At 44.9% G+C, this 18,883-nt stretch overlaps 1 protein-coding gene across 1 annotated transcript; it reads left to right on the forward strand.

Annotated features, from left to right (window-relative positions):
* Positions 1-924: 924 nt before the first annotated feature.
* LOC124650313 lies at positions 925-2,957 on the forward strand. The gene is made up of 2 exons (XM_047189854.1): positions 925-1,148; positions 2,667-2,957. Exons 1-2 carry the CDS (start codon positions 925-927, stop codon positions 2,755-2,757), a joined length of 315 nt encoding a protein of 104 aa, XP_047045810.1. The 3' UTR covers positions 2,758-2,957.
* The last annotated feature ends 15,926 nt before the right edge of the window (positions 2,958-18,883 follow it).

Here is an 18,883-nt window from a genome sequence, read left to right on the forward strand (position 1 = left end):
TGCATTCGCCGGCTAAGCCTTCTGGAACTCAACACTCCGGCTAGATGAAAATGATCAACATCCGGTAGGTCTTCATCTTCGCAGAAGAAGAACCCTAGGACCACCACCTTCAAACCCGAAGCAGACGAACAGGCCCCCACGCCGCCATCCGCTGACCAACGATGACGAAGGAGAATTCGGTGGACGGCGGAAGCCGCAACCACACCATCCTCGCCCCGCACATAGCCGCCCCCTTCCTCGCGCCGCCAGCAGAAGCCGACGATGGATCTTGACGGGCACAAGATCCAACAGCCGCCGCCACCACCATCCATCGCCGGAGGCCGTGGAGGAGGAGCCACCGCCGCACATCCAGGAACATCGCCCTAGACGGAGAGCACGCCGAAGCCGGAGGTCACCACCCCAGCCGCCACCGCCGGTTGCCGCCTCCAACAACCCCTCCCCCTCCGGGCACTTTGGCGCCGGGGCCCGCCACCACCGTGGCCAGCGCCGACGACAGCGGCAGAGGGAGAGAAACGGAGAGAGGGGATGGCGGAAGGAGGGAGATCGGCCCCCCGGCGGCGCCCTGGGGAGCGCCACAGGAGGGGTTAGGGGTTAGGGGAGCGCCCTGGGTAGTACATCAATGCTGTGAGTTAAACCAAATTACCTTTTGTAATTATTATTTTTAGCATAATATTTTTAATAGACTAAATCAATGCTTTGAGTTAAACCAAATTACCTATATTAGCCGGACGATCCAATGAAACACTGCTGCGTGAGGCTGCCCATCACGAATTCATGAGTCACGACCCACACCAGCTGACAGACGCCCGTTAAACTTTTAAATGGGCCACAGTCGACCTGGGCCTTCGGCTGGGAGCTACCCAAAACCCTGGGCCGTCCGTAGCCGAGATCGTGAGCGTCCGATCCACCGAGAGAGCGAGCAAGATGAGCGCGGCGGCGGGCGGGCTGCGGCAGCTGCTGACGGCGGCGGTGACGGCGGGGGCAGCGGAGGCGCGCGCCGCGGTGTTCGGCCACGCGGTCAACCCTTCCGGAAAGCGCGCGGCGACAAAGCTGCTGCGGAAGAAGTTCATCGGCGAGCAGCTCGCGCAGTGGTACCCCTACGACATCAAGCGGGACGACCCCATCGTCATGGCGCGCGAGGAGAAAGAGTAAGCCCCCGCGCACGCCTTGCGCTTCATTCCCCTCTAGTAACTTGGTTGCGCTCGCCCGCCACGTGTTCGTCGTTATGCTTCATTCCTCGGGGAGGTGACGTTGACGCCTGTGATGTGTTTGCTGATATGCCTCACCGCCTGGTGTGCCGTCAGGTGGTGGCACGGCATTCTTTCCTTGTTTACTAGTAATGTGTATGCATGTGGTTGCCTGAATGCCCTAGCTAATTACTAGCTCGGCGATCCCTGGTAGCAGATGTGTGGTCATTTTTATTGGTGCATTCATCATTTTGTGGATGCAGGCTTAGAGCGGATTAACAGCATGTCCATACATAATTTTGTTTTTTGTGCGCTGCTTTGATTCTTGACTGTAGTCCATAATCGTGCTTATTGTCATTTGTAGTATTGAGAAAGCCATTTTCAGCAGTCGATTTTTGGATTACTGCTGTGAAGATTACGAATACAAATCTCAATTTTGTGCTCTATGCCTCATTTGTTCAGATCTAAGATGATTAGATCAAGATAGGGATTGTGTTTGGTTATTGTTTTGCATATATTCAGTGTGTACTTGCTATGCATCTCGCCTGAGGGATGTACAGTTTTTACGAGTATTGGTTGTTATGAATAGGTAATGTTATTTTTTGGCTGTCTGGATATGCATATGCTAGAGGATGTTAGGTAATTCTGTTACCTAGCGCCCACGAGTACTTTATGCATCTGCTTCACAAGAGCAGTTCTTGTTAGTCAGAGGTAACTGGAGTGCTGATTATAAGCATGAAAAGGCAAGCCTTACCAGCCTCATAGATTTTGTTTGCTAGGTTGTTTGTATTCTTTCCATTTGGCATTTGAGTAACCGCCTTTGTTTAGCTAATTATTTCATTGCTCGTTATGTGTATGCTACTTTCGCTATTGTTTCTCTGTTGTTACAAGTAATGGTTTTAAGATGCGTATAATCTATCACATCCTTACCTAATGCTGACTTGGCCACTGAAAGGCCAAGCATTATTTTCTGGCTTTACCAAAACACTGTAGGCATACTGATTATTTACTTACTTTATATTTGCTATCTTTAAAATGATTTCATTGATAACCAACTGTAAGAACTTGAGTTATAATAAACATGATATTTTATGAGCAATATATGAGCTAACCAAATTTCATGCCAAATTCCCTGTTTTATTGTGTTTTTGTAAGCCGGTTTTATTGACCATCTTGGCATGTTTCTAACCAGTAGATGCATGTTATTCATGTTGCTGGAATTTGCATAACCACGATGGGACCAACGGCATGGGCAAAAACTATATTCCTTGTTAAATATATCACTAAACTTTAGCTAATCACTGTTGTCCATTTTTCGCCACCCCATTTGGTTATTTTGGTTGCCGTGATATCATTCATGACAACCGTAAGTGAAAGAAATTCTTTTAAGGAGGTTGATTTGATGCTTAGGAGTGTGGTGTGAGTTGTGACCCAAGTCTATCTTAAGTTCTTAACAACGCCATATATTTCTCTGTGCAGGCGTCTTACCAAGCTTGAAATGCTGAAGCGTCGTGGGAAGGGTCCGCCGAAGAAGGGCCAGGGAAGGCGTGCGGTCAAGAGAACCAAGTAGTTGCCTTGCTTCGGATTCATTTTACTACTTAATGCTGAAATATTCTGCTTGCTACCAAGTGACATTCTGTATTAGGTCAATCATTTTGCTACTGATTTGGCAATGAGTTTGTTTCCTCTCGCCTGTAAACTGGTTTATTTATGCTGGTACTTGGAATGCACGCATCAACTTCTATGATGATAAAATACAGGTTTAGTTTCCTCCCTGGTGTTCAACTGACCAAACAGTAAACTGAGCCCTGGTAAAATCATGGATGTTGTCGCAAAGATTATGCCGTAACCTGAAAGCCTGGGAATTTGACTGATTTCGCTCAAAATTGTGTGCGGCATGTTTTAACCACTCCATCAATTAATCTCCAATATAAATCTCTTTACATGAGCGTAAGGCAAGTAAAAAATGAACAACTGAGCTGTAGGGAAATTGAACCTGATTACGAGACAGTATCTGCCAGTTTTTTTCCCTGTTCTAAATGCAAGAAAGGAGTGTAAGATATATACGTGCAACCAAAGGATTGAGAACAAGCAAGTGCGTGTGGGTAGGGAGGCCTCTGGGGCTATCCACGATACGCACCTGCCGCGAGGGTTGGCGATTGTGAGAGAGAAAGAAAAGTCGAAAGAAAAGGTTGGGCGAGCGAGGAAAAAAAGGTAAAGTGATTGGTCGCACGCTTCCTCTCCCCACACGCAACCTCCTCCATCTCTCACATCCCAGCTGCGGATCCGCTGCGGTGGCGGTGGCGGCTCCCCATGCCCTCATCTTCTTCCTCTCGTCCTCTCCGGCCGGTTCCTGCCGCCTCCACCACTACGGCTTCATCTACGTCGCCAGTCCGTGGTGGAAGCAGAGGGAGGCAAATCAACCGCAGAGCGATGGCGGCCGACGTGGCCCTGGAAGGTCGGGCGATGCCGCCATATCGGCCGTCCCGAAGGCCGGGATGCGCTGCCACTCAGCTGTCTCCCCCAAGAGATCGAAGGCCGAAGCGCCACACATCACGGCGGCAGTTTGGACTGAGGTACGTGATTCCCATTTTTCTCGCTGTATTTTCTCCATCTAAATACAGATATATGCCCCACGCTGATAGTTTGTGATTCGGCCTCCTGTTTATTGGTTCCTGTGTGGAACAATCATACTGTCATGTTGCCCTTTGCTATTTGGCATTTGTTGTTGTTGATTTACAGAACTGCAGGTGCGAGGTATTCTCTGCCCACTTCCAATCATGCCCCCTTTGCAACTTTATTTCTTGGGATTGGACAATGCACTCTATGTCTTGATGAATTGGTCACTTGCCACGGCTTCAGTTATAGCATAAGGATTTTCCTTGGGAATAATGGAGCAAATTCAGTGACAAGAAAGCAACTATGAAGTACATCAGATAGATGTTCAGAAAACTATTCTAAATGGTTTGGTCAAAATCAAGGATCTGGATCATCTAGCTATACTGAAAGGCTATCTTTGTGATATATATATTTTCCTGTTGCTTTCGTAAGTACATTTGATGCGTACTAATCATTTATGGAAAATTTTCCGTGCAATATTTGTCCTAATCATTTTTGCTAACTCCTATTTTCCTTGTATTTTTACAGGAATCATAGAGGCTTCCTAATCTTTTTTTTTGTATGCATCAGAGTGATGAATCGACTTGACATGAATCATCTTTCGAGGTATATAAGCATGCATATTACTCTCTTTGAGATGAAATCCTTCAAGTGACTAGGTTGTATTGATAAGATGTACTTCATGCAGTTTTGGAAGGGAGAAATTTTGGCACTATATCCTAACCTGAAGTGGTGCTTATGAGAATTTGACTTGAAAAACACACTACCGCATACCAGATCAGATAAAGATGTTACAAAATCGAATTTGGAGGACAAGCTTAAGGACGTTGCCTTATTCGCTCCTTATGTATGTGTATAACTTGGTCCCTTTATGTTACTTGTTGTCACGTGTTGAAGCCCAAGATTCATTTTTCACTAAGTGTTTTGCCCTTATATTTTCATGCATGTTCCTGTCTGCTTTGATTTGCCAAGTGACACGTGTTCTCATGACCACCAATACACCCAACACTGCAAAGAGGGCCTTTTCTCCAAGAGATCAAAGGTTAGGTCCATGTGTTCACTTATTATTGTGTTATATTCTTTCAGTGGACTAAGCTTGTGCATAATGATTGGGCAAACCAACAAAAAATGCAGGAACGTGGGCTCAAATGTGTGCTTTGGAGACAAAGAGCTGCTGAATTCAATGATAATGGCTAGAGCTCTGCTGCTGTTGGGATCTTTTTTTGGTGTCCTTATAAAATATTATAACAGTGGGTTTGTTCTTTAACATTTGATGTATTGCCTTCTCAATACATATATCCAGTTTTGGTTTTAGTGAGCACCTAGCCTGAAGGTATCAAGAAAAAAATATATCCTTATTACATTGAACTCTAATGTACCATGTAGATGATGAGACACTTAGGGGTGGTTCTGCTTGCAGATGGTACCTCAATGAAGACTTGCCTAATATTGACTCTTGCTTTGAAAGGTAGGTCCATGTTATGTGTACATTCCATTATGCATTCATTTTTTACGTTGGTTGATGGCGTTACCCATTCACCCATGTGCGGGCTCTTTCTATGTATTTGCGATGGTTCAGGTGTGTTCTAGAGGAAGAAGATGGAGTTCTATAATTCTATAGAAGAATTGGGCTTAAATCTTACTGTTCAAACAGGTAAATATTTGACCTCTTTCTTTTGAAAGTTGGATCATACTGCAAGTATAGGATCTTTTTAGATGATTCAGTTGAGATGATAAAACAGAGATTAATACTTTTAGATAAATTAGGTATGTCTATGAATTTCCTTTTTTTATGTGTGTAAAGGTATCTATGCACATATTTACTGTATGGCCACCTCCATATCATGCCGCAATGCAAATAAGCAGGTTAGGAATTCGTATATTTGCGAAACAATGTATAACCCTTGTGGCAATCATGATGAGCTCTGTGAAAAATAGTCATGGGCATATAATTGCAATCTGTGAAAGACTTGAATGGTTTGTTGGAACAGGTTATTAATTGAACGTGACTGGAAGTATCTATTCATTAGAGTGTGCATTTCTATTCTGAATAATTTCCACTCTGTCAAGAACTTTGTAGAGCCTAACTAGATTGCATCATGGATTTTCTAGCCTTTGGTACCTATAATTAATGCTGATGCTAGCAAATGGTTAGTTGTCAATTACTTCTCTCAGTGGGTAAAGCTTGTGGTCATGGCGTTTTTTTGGAAACTTTCTTGTGATAGAGCTATAATCAAATGACTTTATCATTGTGGTAAAGTAGGTGTAAATGTTCGTCAAGTCTGGTTATCTGGATTACATATATGTTTTTCTCTGTGTAATCGAATTATTTGAAAATGGGGATAACTGTAGATCTCTTTCATGATACTATAATTGTTTGCTACGTAGATCAGGAGTTGCAAGGCTTGTGTATCATTTTTGTTGATCCTTGTCTGTGTGAAATAAGTGTTAATTTGATGGTGGTGGTTATCTTTTGCAGCTCAATTAGTGAACAGTAATGTTTGTGTTTCTGTGAAATGGTAAAAACATAATTTTATTGACACAAGCATCTTCCGTAGTGTCAGGAGTACATAGATTTCAGGAGCGAAGAACTGGGTTAGCTTGTATTTAGGTAAGTAGATTAGATATGCCAAAATTAAGAAAATTGAAGACCCGGTTGGCTACAGGCTTGCACTTTGAAATTTGAGTGGATACTTGGTTGTTAAAAACTCAACATGTCACTTACTGAACTGCCGCATGCACCTAAATTTTATCATACCACACATCTCCTTTCTTTTTCCTGCTCTGTAATTTGTTTTGTTGCTCTTGTGTAAATTTTCAGCTGATGCCATCCAGTTTTTTTGCAAAGGATGTTAATATTATCACAAAACCTTCAATATTGAAGCTAGCAAGTTGACATCAGCAATCAATCAAGTTATCGCTCAACTACCTGACGGTTCAATATGAGGTGAAGCTGGTCTCTCTATATATACCTCTTCTGTTTCAATTGCAGGTCGGGGTAGCATGGGCCGTTGAGAGGAAGGTGAGATGTAAAAGGGGAGAGGAGATGACAAAGGTTGCAAAGAGAAGAAATGCTATCTAGGCACAACTCGGAGGAGAGAGGCAGGCAAATCACTAGCGGTCTATTATTGTTCTGATTTTCACCTTCTAGAATGGTCTTTTAGCCATAAAAATGCTAATGTCAAACCTGTTTTTCTTATAATTTATGAATTATCAACTATGTGGAGCATCAAGTTTTGACGTGTTCAGTGTGTGTGATACCAATTCTCTGATTATGGTTAGTTGTGCACAACTTGCACATAAACAGTATTATTCAACATTTTTCACTTTATACAATTTTGATCTGAATCAGCTATGCCAACCTTGCATGCTGGTAGCTTCATCTACAAATTATACTTTTGTGCTGACTAAGACTAACTTGGATTTCTACCATTGAATGTCTTCTGAAACTGTAAACCCTGAAACTTGACTTGCTACCAATATTCTCAGATGAACATGGTTGGCTTCTTATTTTTAATGGGCTCAAATATGTATACTTAAGCCAAAACTAGCAAACATTATGAAATTGCATTGAAATCAGTATTCCAATATGCAGACCCGCAGTTTGAAGCTCAGCAATTACTGTCAGAAAAAAAAATACAACCATTCAAGGTCAGGTGCGAATGCAGGAAGCTAAAAGAGGGTGTCAGCACGCTTGTGATTGTAAAAATCGACCTCCGGTCTGATTCCTACGGAGCCTCATCCATCTTCCTCTACCCAAATAACCAATGACTGTATTCCTAAATATGCAGGCCATGTCTTGCACGTGTTACCATGATGCAACTGTTAATATTGGGACGGGATTGAGCTGCAACGGTACGGTAAGGAGGCGCCCCATGGGGCGCCCCAACCACTAGTCCCAACAATTACAGTGTAGCTGTGAGCCCGTGACAAGCATGCCGTCCGGTCCTCTGCTCCATCCCGTCCCGGCGGTAGGCCTGCCTGACCCTCCAGCGGGTCATGAGGAAGGTCATGCCGTTGAGGAGGAAGAGGCGGACCATGTAGGTGTGGTCATCGTCACCGTGCCACCGCCCACGCACTGCCTGCTCCGGAGCACCTCCCTGGCTGTCCCTGGCGGAAGCACTGTAATCCTAGGCTAAAACAGTTAGCGCATCCTCAGCGGGCCCGACCCAACCTGGTCTGGGCGTCCGTTTCCGCGCGAACGGCCACGCAATTCGTCCGCCCTGCTGCATCCGTTCATCAAATTTGAGGAACGGATGCGTTGGCTCGGACGCTGCACGGATATCGCGCATGTCCAGCCATCCAGGACCGGTCCTGACATTTGAGGGGCCCGGGGCGAGACTCGAAGTTGGGGCCCTAGAAGCACCAAACCGTAAAAAAATAATATTATGTATTAATATCACTAGTAAATTAGTAAGTACTTAAGGTGCATACAAAAAACATATTGATATGAAGTAATATACATATTAAATTATTATTTTCTAACATTTCTAGATGTAAACTTACTCATTGTGGTATGCTAATATAAAACTTATTGATTATAACAAATGGGACCATGTTGTCGTGGTTGTCGTGGGCATAGTGCGGCTCTCTTTTTTGACAACTTGGTTTCTCACCTCTTGGAGTGGTCATCTGAGACTTGGCGATGGGTCGTCTCTAGCTCATGTCAAGGAACGGTCAAACGGTGATGCACATGATGAACATTATATGGCACTTAGACTCGTATCTAACTATTGCCTTGAACTTTCACGTTTGTAACCAACAAAATAAATCAACGAGTGATGGGGAAAAAGTAAGTTGATTGTATCGCGACATTTGCTATGTCAATGTCTTGGAGATGGTCAAGCCAACTGGTCCCACCCCATATTTTATAGATTAATCGCTAATTTTCCATTACTAAAGTAACTTCCGAATAACATTACATGATCCCAAATATCGCAACCTACAGCTGCAGCTTGAAGCAAAACGTATTTATGATTTATCTCTCGCTTCTCATGTCTGGTTGTCTTCCAATTATGAAGTTCTCAGATTGATCGCATGTGTGATGTTCCTATAACGTCCCATTGTCCTACATTTGCAGATTAGGCCCACTTAATGTTTTTTTTCTGGGGCCAATCATTTCATAGTTGATTAGCTGACCAATAAAGAAAAAGCCCAAGCAAAAGGAAAAAAAGGCCCAAGTTATGTCTAATACTAAGGAAGCATAACGCTTCCTCCTCATGTCCATCCTACGCGAGAGAAAAATACACGACCTGCAGCAATGGCGACATCATAGAAGCACCGCCGTCGCTACATATACCTCGGCTAACTGAGATTTGGGGCCCCTCGGATCTGAGGGCCCAGGGCGGCCGCCCCTCCCGCCCTGCCCCAGGGCCGGGCCTGCGGCCATCGATCGTTGGACCTGGTACTGTCATATAACACTAGTTAATCGTTCATTAGCAACCGATAGCTAGTTTTACAAAAAAAGGGTTGAAAATAAAACAGTCGCTACACTACGCCGGCCGTACACATCTACACCTCTCCGCCAGCAATGTCGTCCTCGTCCAGCAACGCCCATGCAACCCATATGGCTTCTTCCTGGCGGCGTGCCCGGTGGCGGATCTCTCTGCGCTGGGTCTCCCGGCGCTGCTCATCCTCACGGTGGGCCAAGACGGTGTTGAGCTTGGCAGCCCAGTGTCCCCTCCTCTCCTCCTCCTCCGCTGCCCGCGCCGCCTCCTCCGATGTTGCCTCCGCCGCCTATCGCGCCCCGTCACGCAACATCGCAGTCGTCGCCTCTGTCTTCGCCTGCATCGCCACGGACGATTCCTCGTTGTGCTCCCGGTGGCCGAGGTCTCTTGTGGCGTACCTACGGTGCGTCTTGCGCACCTGCCAGTCCTCCTCCTCCTCCTTGCCGAGGAGAGACCAAGCCATGGCTAAGGCCACCACCTCCGCCATGTGGTCTTCCTTCGTTGCATCGTCGGCGGCGCGGTACGCCTTGTCGCCCAACGCCTTCTCCGCATTGGCGGTTGCGTCGACCGCTGCTGCCGCCTCTTTTGACGTCGCCGCGGCATGGCGTCGCTCTTGGACGATGATGGTGGCGACATTGCGTGCCGCAGACCCCAAGAGCATCATGGTCGTGGTGTTCGGCACGCATGGCTTCCGCGGCGGCCTCATTGGCCACCGCTTGCTCTGCCTGCTGCAGCGCCTGCTGAGCCTGCTGCGCCACAGCCTCAACCACCTCCACCAGCGCTTGCTACGCCACATTGCCTTCGTGCTCGAAGGCGGCCACCTGGTACCTCCCATGTACGCGGGCCATCTCCGTGGCCATTATATCGACGTCCTCGTCGGACGGACGAGGCCAACGGGAGCGGCACATCTCCATGATGTGGTACCAGTTGGAGATATTCCGGCGACTCATGTGTTTTTCGGCGTCGATTGGGTGTGCTGGCCGACGCCGCGCCGGTGGCCGACATTTATAGCTTCGTTCTTGGGCGGGAAATGGCCGACGGGCGCGCGAACTATTTCGACCACGGCGGGAAACAGGAAAACACGCGCGGCCGGGAAACCGGAGCCGTGGGCGGGAACCAAATGGATGCGCGGGAATCATCTACGGCTCGCGTGAAGCCGGCGAGGCCATTAGCGTCCCATCGCCATTAGAAGCAGAGTGTCATCGTTGATAGCGACCGGGGGAGGGCGATTTGGGTCGGGCTGCTGGACGAACCGCCAACCTGGTCGGGCCGCGCGACGGATCCTATCCAGCTGGCCAACCCAAATAGACAAAAACGGACCGTTTGGATCGCCAGTTTGGGTCGGCCCGCTGAAGATACCCTTATAGCCTTGCTAGGCTAGGTTATGCATTTGGTAATGCAAAAATTATCGAGAGTGAATTTTTGTAGCCCGAGCTACACGATAGCTTATTTTTGCAAAATTTGAAAATGGAATTTTAATGTTTTAAAATAATCTGACACTGTGTAAAATTTGAACTTGATCTGGGATGCGCAAAAATAACAAAATTGGACAGATTTTGAGATTTTGAAATCTAACACTGTTTATTAATATTGATATCAGAATTTGTCATTTTTTGCATAGCTCCTAATATAAGGTATTTCCAATAAGAGTTTTCCATGATTGTAGATCATAGTATTATCTACATGTACATTAAATTTCAGAATTTTTTGAAGCTTTAAAATGTTATTTTCAAAAAAATTCAAAAAATGAGCTACACTTGTGGTTTTCGATAAATTATCTTGCTTTTGTGGAATAGGGTATATCATGAGCTTCCTCGAGTATTATAGCTTGATCTCTGGATCATCAGGTACACACATCCTCTTTTGAAAGTATAATGAATCAAAATCTTCCAACTGAAATTCACCGCTTAATTTCTTCATGGATGAATGCGTCATCCACTTGTTTCCGAATGATCTCAAACTTCAAATCAGAATATATCTCATCCATGATTCTTATGGTTGCAATACTTCCTACAGATTCTCCCTGGATTAGCAAGATTTGAGCTTGTTCTAACTCTTTCCTGAGCTCCTTTGAAATCTCCCAATCTGTAGGTTGATTTTTCGTACTCTTTCTACTCAAAGCATTTGCTACCACATCGGTCTTGACTGGTGTGTATTTGATTATAAAATCATAATATTTGATCAATTCCAACCATCTCTTCTGCCTGATGTTCAGTGGGTAAAGAAATATTTCATACTTTTGTGATCGGTGTGTAGCTCAAACTTGGATCCATAGAGAAATTGTCTCCAACTCTTCAGAGCATAAACTACTGCTGCCAATTCCAAGTCATGTACTAGATAGTTGTGTTCATGTGGCTTCAATTGTTTGGATCCATAAGCTATGACCTTACGGTCCTGCATCAGAACACATCCAAGTCCATTTTTGGAAGCGTCATAGTAAACCGTGTAATCCTTTCTTGGTTCTGGAACTGCTAACACTGGTGTTGTGGTTAACTTCTCCTTAAGCTCCTGAAAACTAGCTTCACACTCATCAGACCATACAAATGCATTGTTTTTTCTTCAATAACTTGGTCATTGGTCCTGCACTCTTAGATAATACTTCAATGAATCTTCGATAGTATCCTGTCATACCAAGGAATCCTCTGATCTCCTTAGCATTCTTTGGTGCTTTCCATTCCAAGACTGACTCAACTTTTCTTCGGTTAACTGCTATTCCATCCTTACTTATGACATGTCCAAGGAATTCTACACTATCCAACCAAAATTTGCACTTGCTGAACTTAGCATAAAGCTAATGTTCTCTTAATATCTGCAAAACTATCTTCAAATGCTTGGCATGTTCCTCTTTGTTCTTGGAATATATCAGATATCATCAATGAACACTATCACAAATTTGTCCGAGTACTTCACTAAGATCTTGTTCATCAGATTCATGAAAATTGTTGGTGCATTGATCAATCCAAATGGTACAACCAAGTACTCATGGTGTCCATATCTGGAAACAAAGGTTGTTTTAGGAACATCTTCCTTCTTGATCTTGATTTGATGGTACCCCTATCTATCTTTGAAAAGACTCCGACTCCTTGAACTTGATCAAACAAATCTTGAATTCTAGGTAATGTATACTTGTTCTTGATGGTCACATTGTTGAGATTTCTGTAATCTCCGCACATCCTCTTGCCTCCATATCTTTTATCCATATATAGGACTGGTGTTCCCCATGGTGATACACTTTCTTGGATGAATCCTTTCTATTACAGCTCATCTATGTGTGCTTTTAGTTCCACCAATCTTTCAGACCCATCTTATATGGTGGTTGAGCAATTGGTGATGTGCCTGGAATCAGATCTATTGTGAATTTTATCTCTCTTTATGGTGGCGTTCCCGGTAATTTTTTAGGAAACACATCCTGAAACTCATTTACCACGGGAATCTCTTCTATCTTAACTTCTTTCAAATTGTTCAACTCCAAACCTATCTCCAACTGAGTGTATTTATCTCCTTGAAATACAATCTGACCTCCGACTGAGTTGCGGAGTGATACTATTTTCTCTCCACAGTTGATAACTTCTCCATTCTAGGTTAACCAATCCATCCCTAGGTTTAGCAGTTGGATACTTCCTTGGATCGATACAAGCCCTCTTCTTCCTCTTGATGGCGTGTAGTTGACACGTCCGTTGGGAACCCCAAGAGGAGGTGTGATGCGCACAGCAGCAAGTTTTCCCTCAGAAAAAACCAAGGTTTATCGAACCAGGAGGAGCCAAGAAGCACGTTGAAGGTTGATGGCGGAGGAGTGTAGTGCGGCGCAACAACAGGGATTCCGGCGCCAACGTGGAACCTGCACAACACAATCACGAACTTTGCCCCAACGTAACGACGAGGTTGTCAATCTCACCGGCTTGTCTGTAAACAAAGGATTAGATGTATAGTATGGATGATGATGGTTGTTTGCGAAGAACAAGTAAAGAACAATTGCAGCAGCTTGTATTTCGGATGTAAAGAATAGGACCGGGGTCCACAAATCACTAGCGGTGTCTCTCCCATAAGATAGCAGATGTTGGGTGAACAAATTACAGTTGGGCAATTGACAAATAAAGAAGGCATAACAATGCACATACATATATCATGATGAGTACTATGAGATTTAATCGGGGCATTACGACAAAGTACATAGACCGCTATCCAAGCATGCATCTATGCCTAAAAACTCCACCTTCAGAGTTATCATCCGAACCCCTCCGAGTATTAAGTTGTAAACAACGTGACAATTGCATTAAGTATGGTGTGTAATGTAATCAACACAAATATCCTTAGACAAAGCATCGATGTTTTATCCCTAGTGGCAACACAACATCCACAACCTTAGAACTTTCTCATCACTCGTCCCGCATTTAATGGAGGCATGAACCCACTATCGAGCATAAATACTCCCTCTTGGAGTCACAAGTATCAACTTGTCCAGAGCCTCTACTAGCAACGGAGAGCATGCAAGAACATAAATAACATATATGATAGATTGATAATCAACTTGACATAGTATTCAATATTCATCGGATCCCAACAAAAACAACATGTAGGATTACAAATAGATGATCTTGATCATGATAGGCAGCTCACAAGATCTAACATGATAGCACAATGGGGAGAAGACGACCATCTAGCTACTGCTATGGACCCATAGTCCAGGGGTGAACTACTCACACATCGATCCGGAGGCGATCATGGCGATGAAGAGACCTCCGGGAGATGATTCCCCTCTCCGGCAGGGTGCCGGAGGCGATCTCCCGAATCCCCCGAGATGGGATTGGCGGCGGCGTCTCAGTAAGGTTTTCTGTATCGTGGCTCTCGGTATCGGGGGTTTCGCGACGGAGGCTTTAAGTAGGCGGAAGGGCAGGTCAAGAGGCGACGCGAGGGGCCCACACAACAGGGCCGCGCGGCCAGGATGTGGGCCGCGCCGCCCTGGCGTGTCGCCGCCTCGTCGCCCCACTTCGTTTCCCTTTCGGTCTTCTGGAAGCTTCGTGCAAAAATAGGACCCTGGGCGTTGATTTCGTCCAATTCCGAGAATATTTCCTTACTAGGATTTCTGAAACCAAAAACAGCAGAAAACGAAGAATCGGCTCTTCGACATCTCGTCAATAGGTTAGTGCCGGAAAATGCATAAATATGACATATAATGTGTACAAAACATGTAAGTATCATCATAAAAGTAGCATGGAACATAAGAAATTATAGATACGTTTGAGACGTATCACCTCTCTTTGTGGACTTGCCTATAGTCGTCCTCGAAGGTGATCGTTGCGTCAACCAGTTCCTGAAACTCTATAGTCCTTGCTAACCGCAGTTGCATCTTCATATAAGGATTCATACCCTTCATGAACCTTTTCTTCCTCTTCTCGTCCGAGTTCACTTCCTCTGGTGCATACCTAGATAGGTTGTTAAACTCACGGACATATTTCATAATGGGTGAGTTGTTCTGCTAAAGCTCTTCAAACTCTCGTTTCTTTAACTCCACTACACTTCTCCGGAACCTAAGCATCCTGGAACTTCTTCTTGAATTCCTCCCAGGTGAATACTTTCTCCGATGGATGTACTGCTATCATATTCTCCCACCAAGATGCAGCTGGTCTTGATAACAAATAGGTAGGATCTTTTCTTCGTCATTGCATCCGACGGTCCTCAACTTCCTCTCTGTATCAGTTAACCAATCCTCTACATCCATGGGTTCTGGGGCTGATGCAAAAGGTAAAGGTCTTGCATTCTGTAAATCCGATAAAGCCACGCCTCTACCTTTATTGCCCTTATCATTGAAAACCTGAGCAAAGAAGTCTTGCATGTTCTTGTTCTAACCCTCCTGGTACCTCATTCGGTCTTCTTCCATAGCCCTCATGTACTACTGTAAGTCTGGGTGCATCATGGGATGTGGTGGTGGTGGTGGCATATCTCCAATCTGGCCGCTGCGTCAGCTTCCTCTTTCTCTTTGGCCTCCCGCTCCCTTCGAGCTTCCTCAATTTTGACTAACGCCATGTTCATCTAGTCCTGTAACAAAGAGCGATACTCATAAACACCATGTGAATGTTTTCTGAGCTCAATTCAATGCCAAGAACTAGTAACGCAATGAAATCAAGAAGAAAATAAAAAACAAACATATATCATGTATATACACTGTATATAACATAACATTACATCCAATATATTACATGTGGTATGTATAATCACTTATTATGGCTTTAAGCCCAAGCCATCCCATGATCTCCAACTCTGGCATGTGTGTCACCCCTCCACCCATTTTCTTGTAAAGTAGGTACAACATAGTCAACAAGGACTTGCAGCTATCCATGTGTTGTGTTGCTACTTATGGGTATTTCTGGGCCATCAACAAGTGGTTTAGAGAAGGATCCTCGTCTTCCTCGGCATGTGAACATGGGAATATTCGGAACACAGAAAATCTGTGGTTTTATGCTCTCTAAGCTCCGTGATTGCCCGAAAGATTGCCATGTGATACGCCGTTGTGAGGGTTTTTACTTCTCCGTAAGGCATAACTAGGCTTATTCCTAGTTCTTTAGGTAGTTACACTCCCACTCTGCATTTGGTCACTACATCTCCATCATAGTATATGTATTTCATGACGGGGATCCGGGTTTCACACCTGAGATCAGACAGCATCCCACGGAGGAGATCTGTCAGACTCCCCTCATAGTTACCAAGCCAAGTTGAACTCTTCCTGACCATCCTCTCTGGATAAGTATTCGCCATTCCGGCTGTGTACATGAGTAAAGTATTATTAGTAATGATGCATCATAATAGTTACAATAAAGAATTATCGCACTAAAAGATATGACCATGTTATCCTCAAGTGAATAAATATCATATTTCTAGAGAATTCTATACTATCCCTACTTGACTCCTATAGGTTAGTTCCCTTTACTGGTTTTTCCAACCTAAGGTCGCAACATTTGCTGTGATACCAGCTGCGGTGACCTAGCATACCACTGCATTTTGTAGTACACAAGTCGTTGATATGATACTTATGAAGGGGCTTCTTCACAAATATCACATCCCTTAGAGTGGTACAACAAAAACATTGCAGATCACAAGCACTTCAAATTATTATTATTATTATTACAAACCATAAGTTCACAACCACTCGGTATTCTCACAGGTCCGATGAGAACACTATAAAGACTTAACTCATTCAAGGCACTCTTACAACTCAAACTACGCAGGTAGACATTGAAAGAACATCTCTCACATTATGTTTTGTGTGTTTGATGTCAATATATGTGATACACTAATGTTTGATTAAGTGGTACAGGGATTACATAGATAATTATTCATGTGTGTTGGATTTGATCGTCTGTCAAAAGTCATCAGAAAAAGATTGGCCAGGCCGGATAATCCGGGCCGGATATTGTTGAAATATCCGGCCCCCGATTTTGGCTAAGTCTCATGAGGAAAAGCAGCGCAAGTATGGGGGCCGGACATTTGCCCGGATAATGTCCCGGTATTGTACCAGGGCCGGATTATCCGGGCCGGATATTTTGGAAATATCCGCCCCCCCCCGATTTTGGCTAAGGACTGGAAGAAAAGCTTCTCTGGCATAGGGCCGGACTTTTGGCCGGATTTTGTCACGGTTTTGTTCCGAAGGCCGGATTATCCGGGGGGGCGGATTATCCGGCCCTTACTTAGGCCGGATTATCCGGCCCCCGAAGCAAGCAACGGCTCATTTTTGCGAGGGGGTATAAATACCCCCTTCTTCTATCTTGGTTGCTTGCTCAATCATTACACAAGAAATCTGCCAAGCCACCTCCATTAGAGCCACCTCAAGAAAGTCAAGATTTGCAAGATCTCCTTCCTACCCCAACCAAAGCTCTTGATCTTTGGAGATTCGAAGGAGAAGACACCGATCTACATCCTCACCGAAGAGTTCTTCATTTCCCCCTCTCTTGTTTGAGGGATCTCATGCTAGTGTTCCTATTTGGTTCCCTAGTTGATTTGTTGTTGATGTGTTGTTGTTGATTGTTGTATTGTTACAGATTTGGGAGCCTCCAATTTGGTTGTGGATGTGTGCCCCAAGAACTTTGTAAAGGCCCGGTTTCCGCCTCGAGGAAATCCCTTAGTGGAAGTGGGCTAGGCCTTCGTGGCGTTGCTCACAGGAGATCCGAGTGAAGCCTTCGTGGCTGTTGGTTTGGCTTGCGTAGCAACCACACTCCTCCAAACGTAGACGTACCTTCTTGCAAAGGAAGGGAACTACGGGAATCATCTCCGTGTCATCGCGTGCTCCACTCTCGGTTACCTCTATCCCACTCTATCTACTATTGCGTAGCTATACCTTGCTTAGTTGATATCCTTGTCATATAGGTAAATTCACTTAGTTGCATATCTAGAGAATTTACCTTTCGTGTCAAGCCTAAATTGAAAAAGAACTAAAAATTGGTTAGCACCTATTCACCCCCCCTCTAGGTGCGGCATACGATCCTTTCAATTGGTATCAGAGCCTCGGCTCTTATTTCGGGCTTAACCGCCTAAGAGTATGCCGGACGAGGAGCCCTCGGTAGGGGCCGCCAAGTCGGTCTCCGTGGAAGACTTCAATTCATTGAAGTCCTCCATGGAAGCCCAAATGGAAAGCATGAAAAATATGATTGCCGAGCTTTTGGCTCCGGCCCTTCCCAAGGCTCCTAGTGTAGAGGTAAAAGACACGGGTGCGTTAGATGAGGGAGAGGCTTCGGACTTACCCTCATCTACCAAACCCGTGGAAGGTGATAACTTAAACACTATCAAATCTACCAGTGCATCTCCTAGGGGAACTAGTGGAGGTGAAAGCTACAATCGAGTAGCTCCACCCTTCTTATCTCCCGATATACCGGTTCCCCATCCCCATTTGAACATTCGGGGCGACCCACCTAAGTTTTCCGTTGATAATTTCGATACTTGGCAATTTGAGTTCCGCTCTCATGTTTGTAGTGCCTCCAATGAACTATGGAGAATCATCTTGGAGGGCTTCAAGCCATACAACCCCGACAAGTTGACTAGAAGAGAAGCAATTGATAGTCAACTCAACAACACCGCCCTACACATGATTCAAACTAGTGTGGGGACACCGGAATTGCATCGTGTCCGGAACTACACCACCGCCAAGGAAGCTTGGGACGGCTTGGCCGCTAGTTGCATTGGAAGTGAGAGCACAAGGAGGAACAAGTATAATGCTCTTAAGAATAAAGCCGAAGGATTCATGAGGCTACCTGGATGAAGATCATGAACTCATGTATGGAAGACTTGTCACGGTTGCCGATGCCTTCCGGCTTATTGGTGCCACCCACATCAATGACTCTTGGATCAAGGAGAAGTACATTGAATGCATGATGCCATTTGCACCCATTGATGTCAAGACTCTTGTGGGAAGGGAATGCTATTCCTCTCTCACCTCTCAACAGGTCGTGCACGAGATGCAAGCTCTCAAGGTGCTTGAGGAAACCTCTCATGATTCACGCAATCGTGCTCTTGGGATGGCAAAAGGTGCCAACCTTGCCTTGGTGGTCAACTCCGGTGAAGAAGTGATTCCTCAAGAATCTTATAGGGCATCGTGGAGTATGTCCTATCCGGAAGATTTGCAATGCCACTACCATGATCACA

This window comes from Lolium rigidum, chromosome 4 (assembly GCF_022539505.1).
Source record: "Lolium rigidum isolate FL_2022 chromosome 4, APGP_CSIRO_Lrig_0.1, whole genome shotgun sequence".
In the NCBI taxonomy this organism is placed as follows: Eukaryota; Viridiplantae; Streptophyta; class Magnoliopsida; order Poales; family Poaceae; genus Lolium; species Lolium rigidum.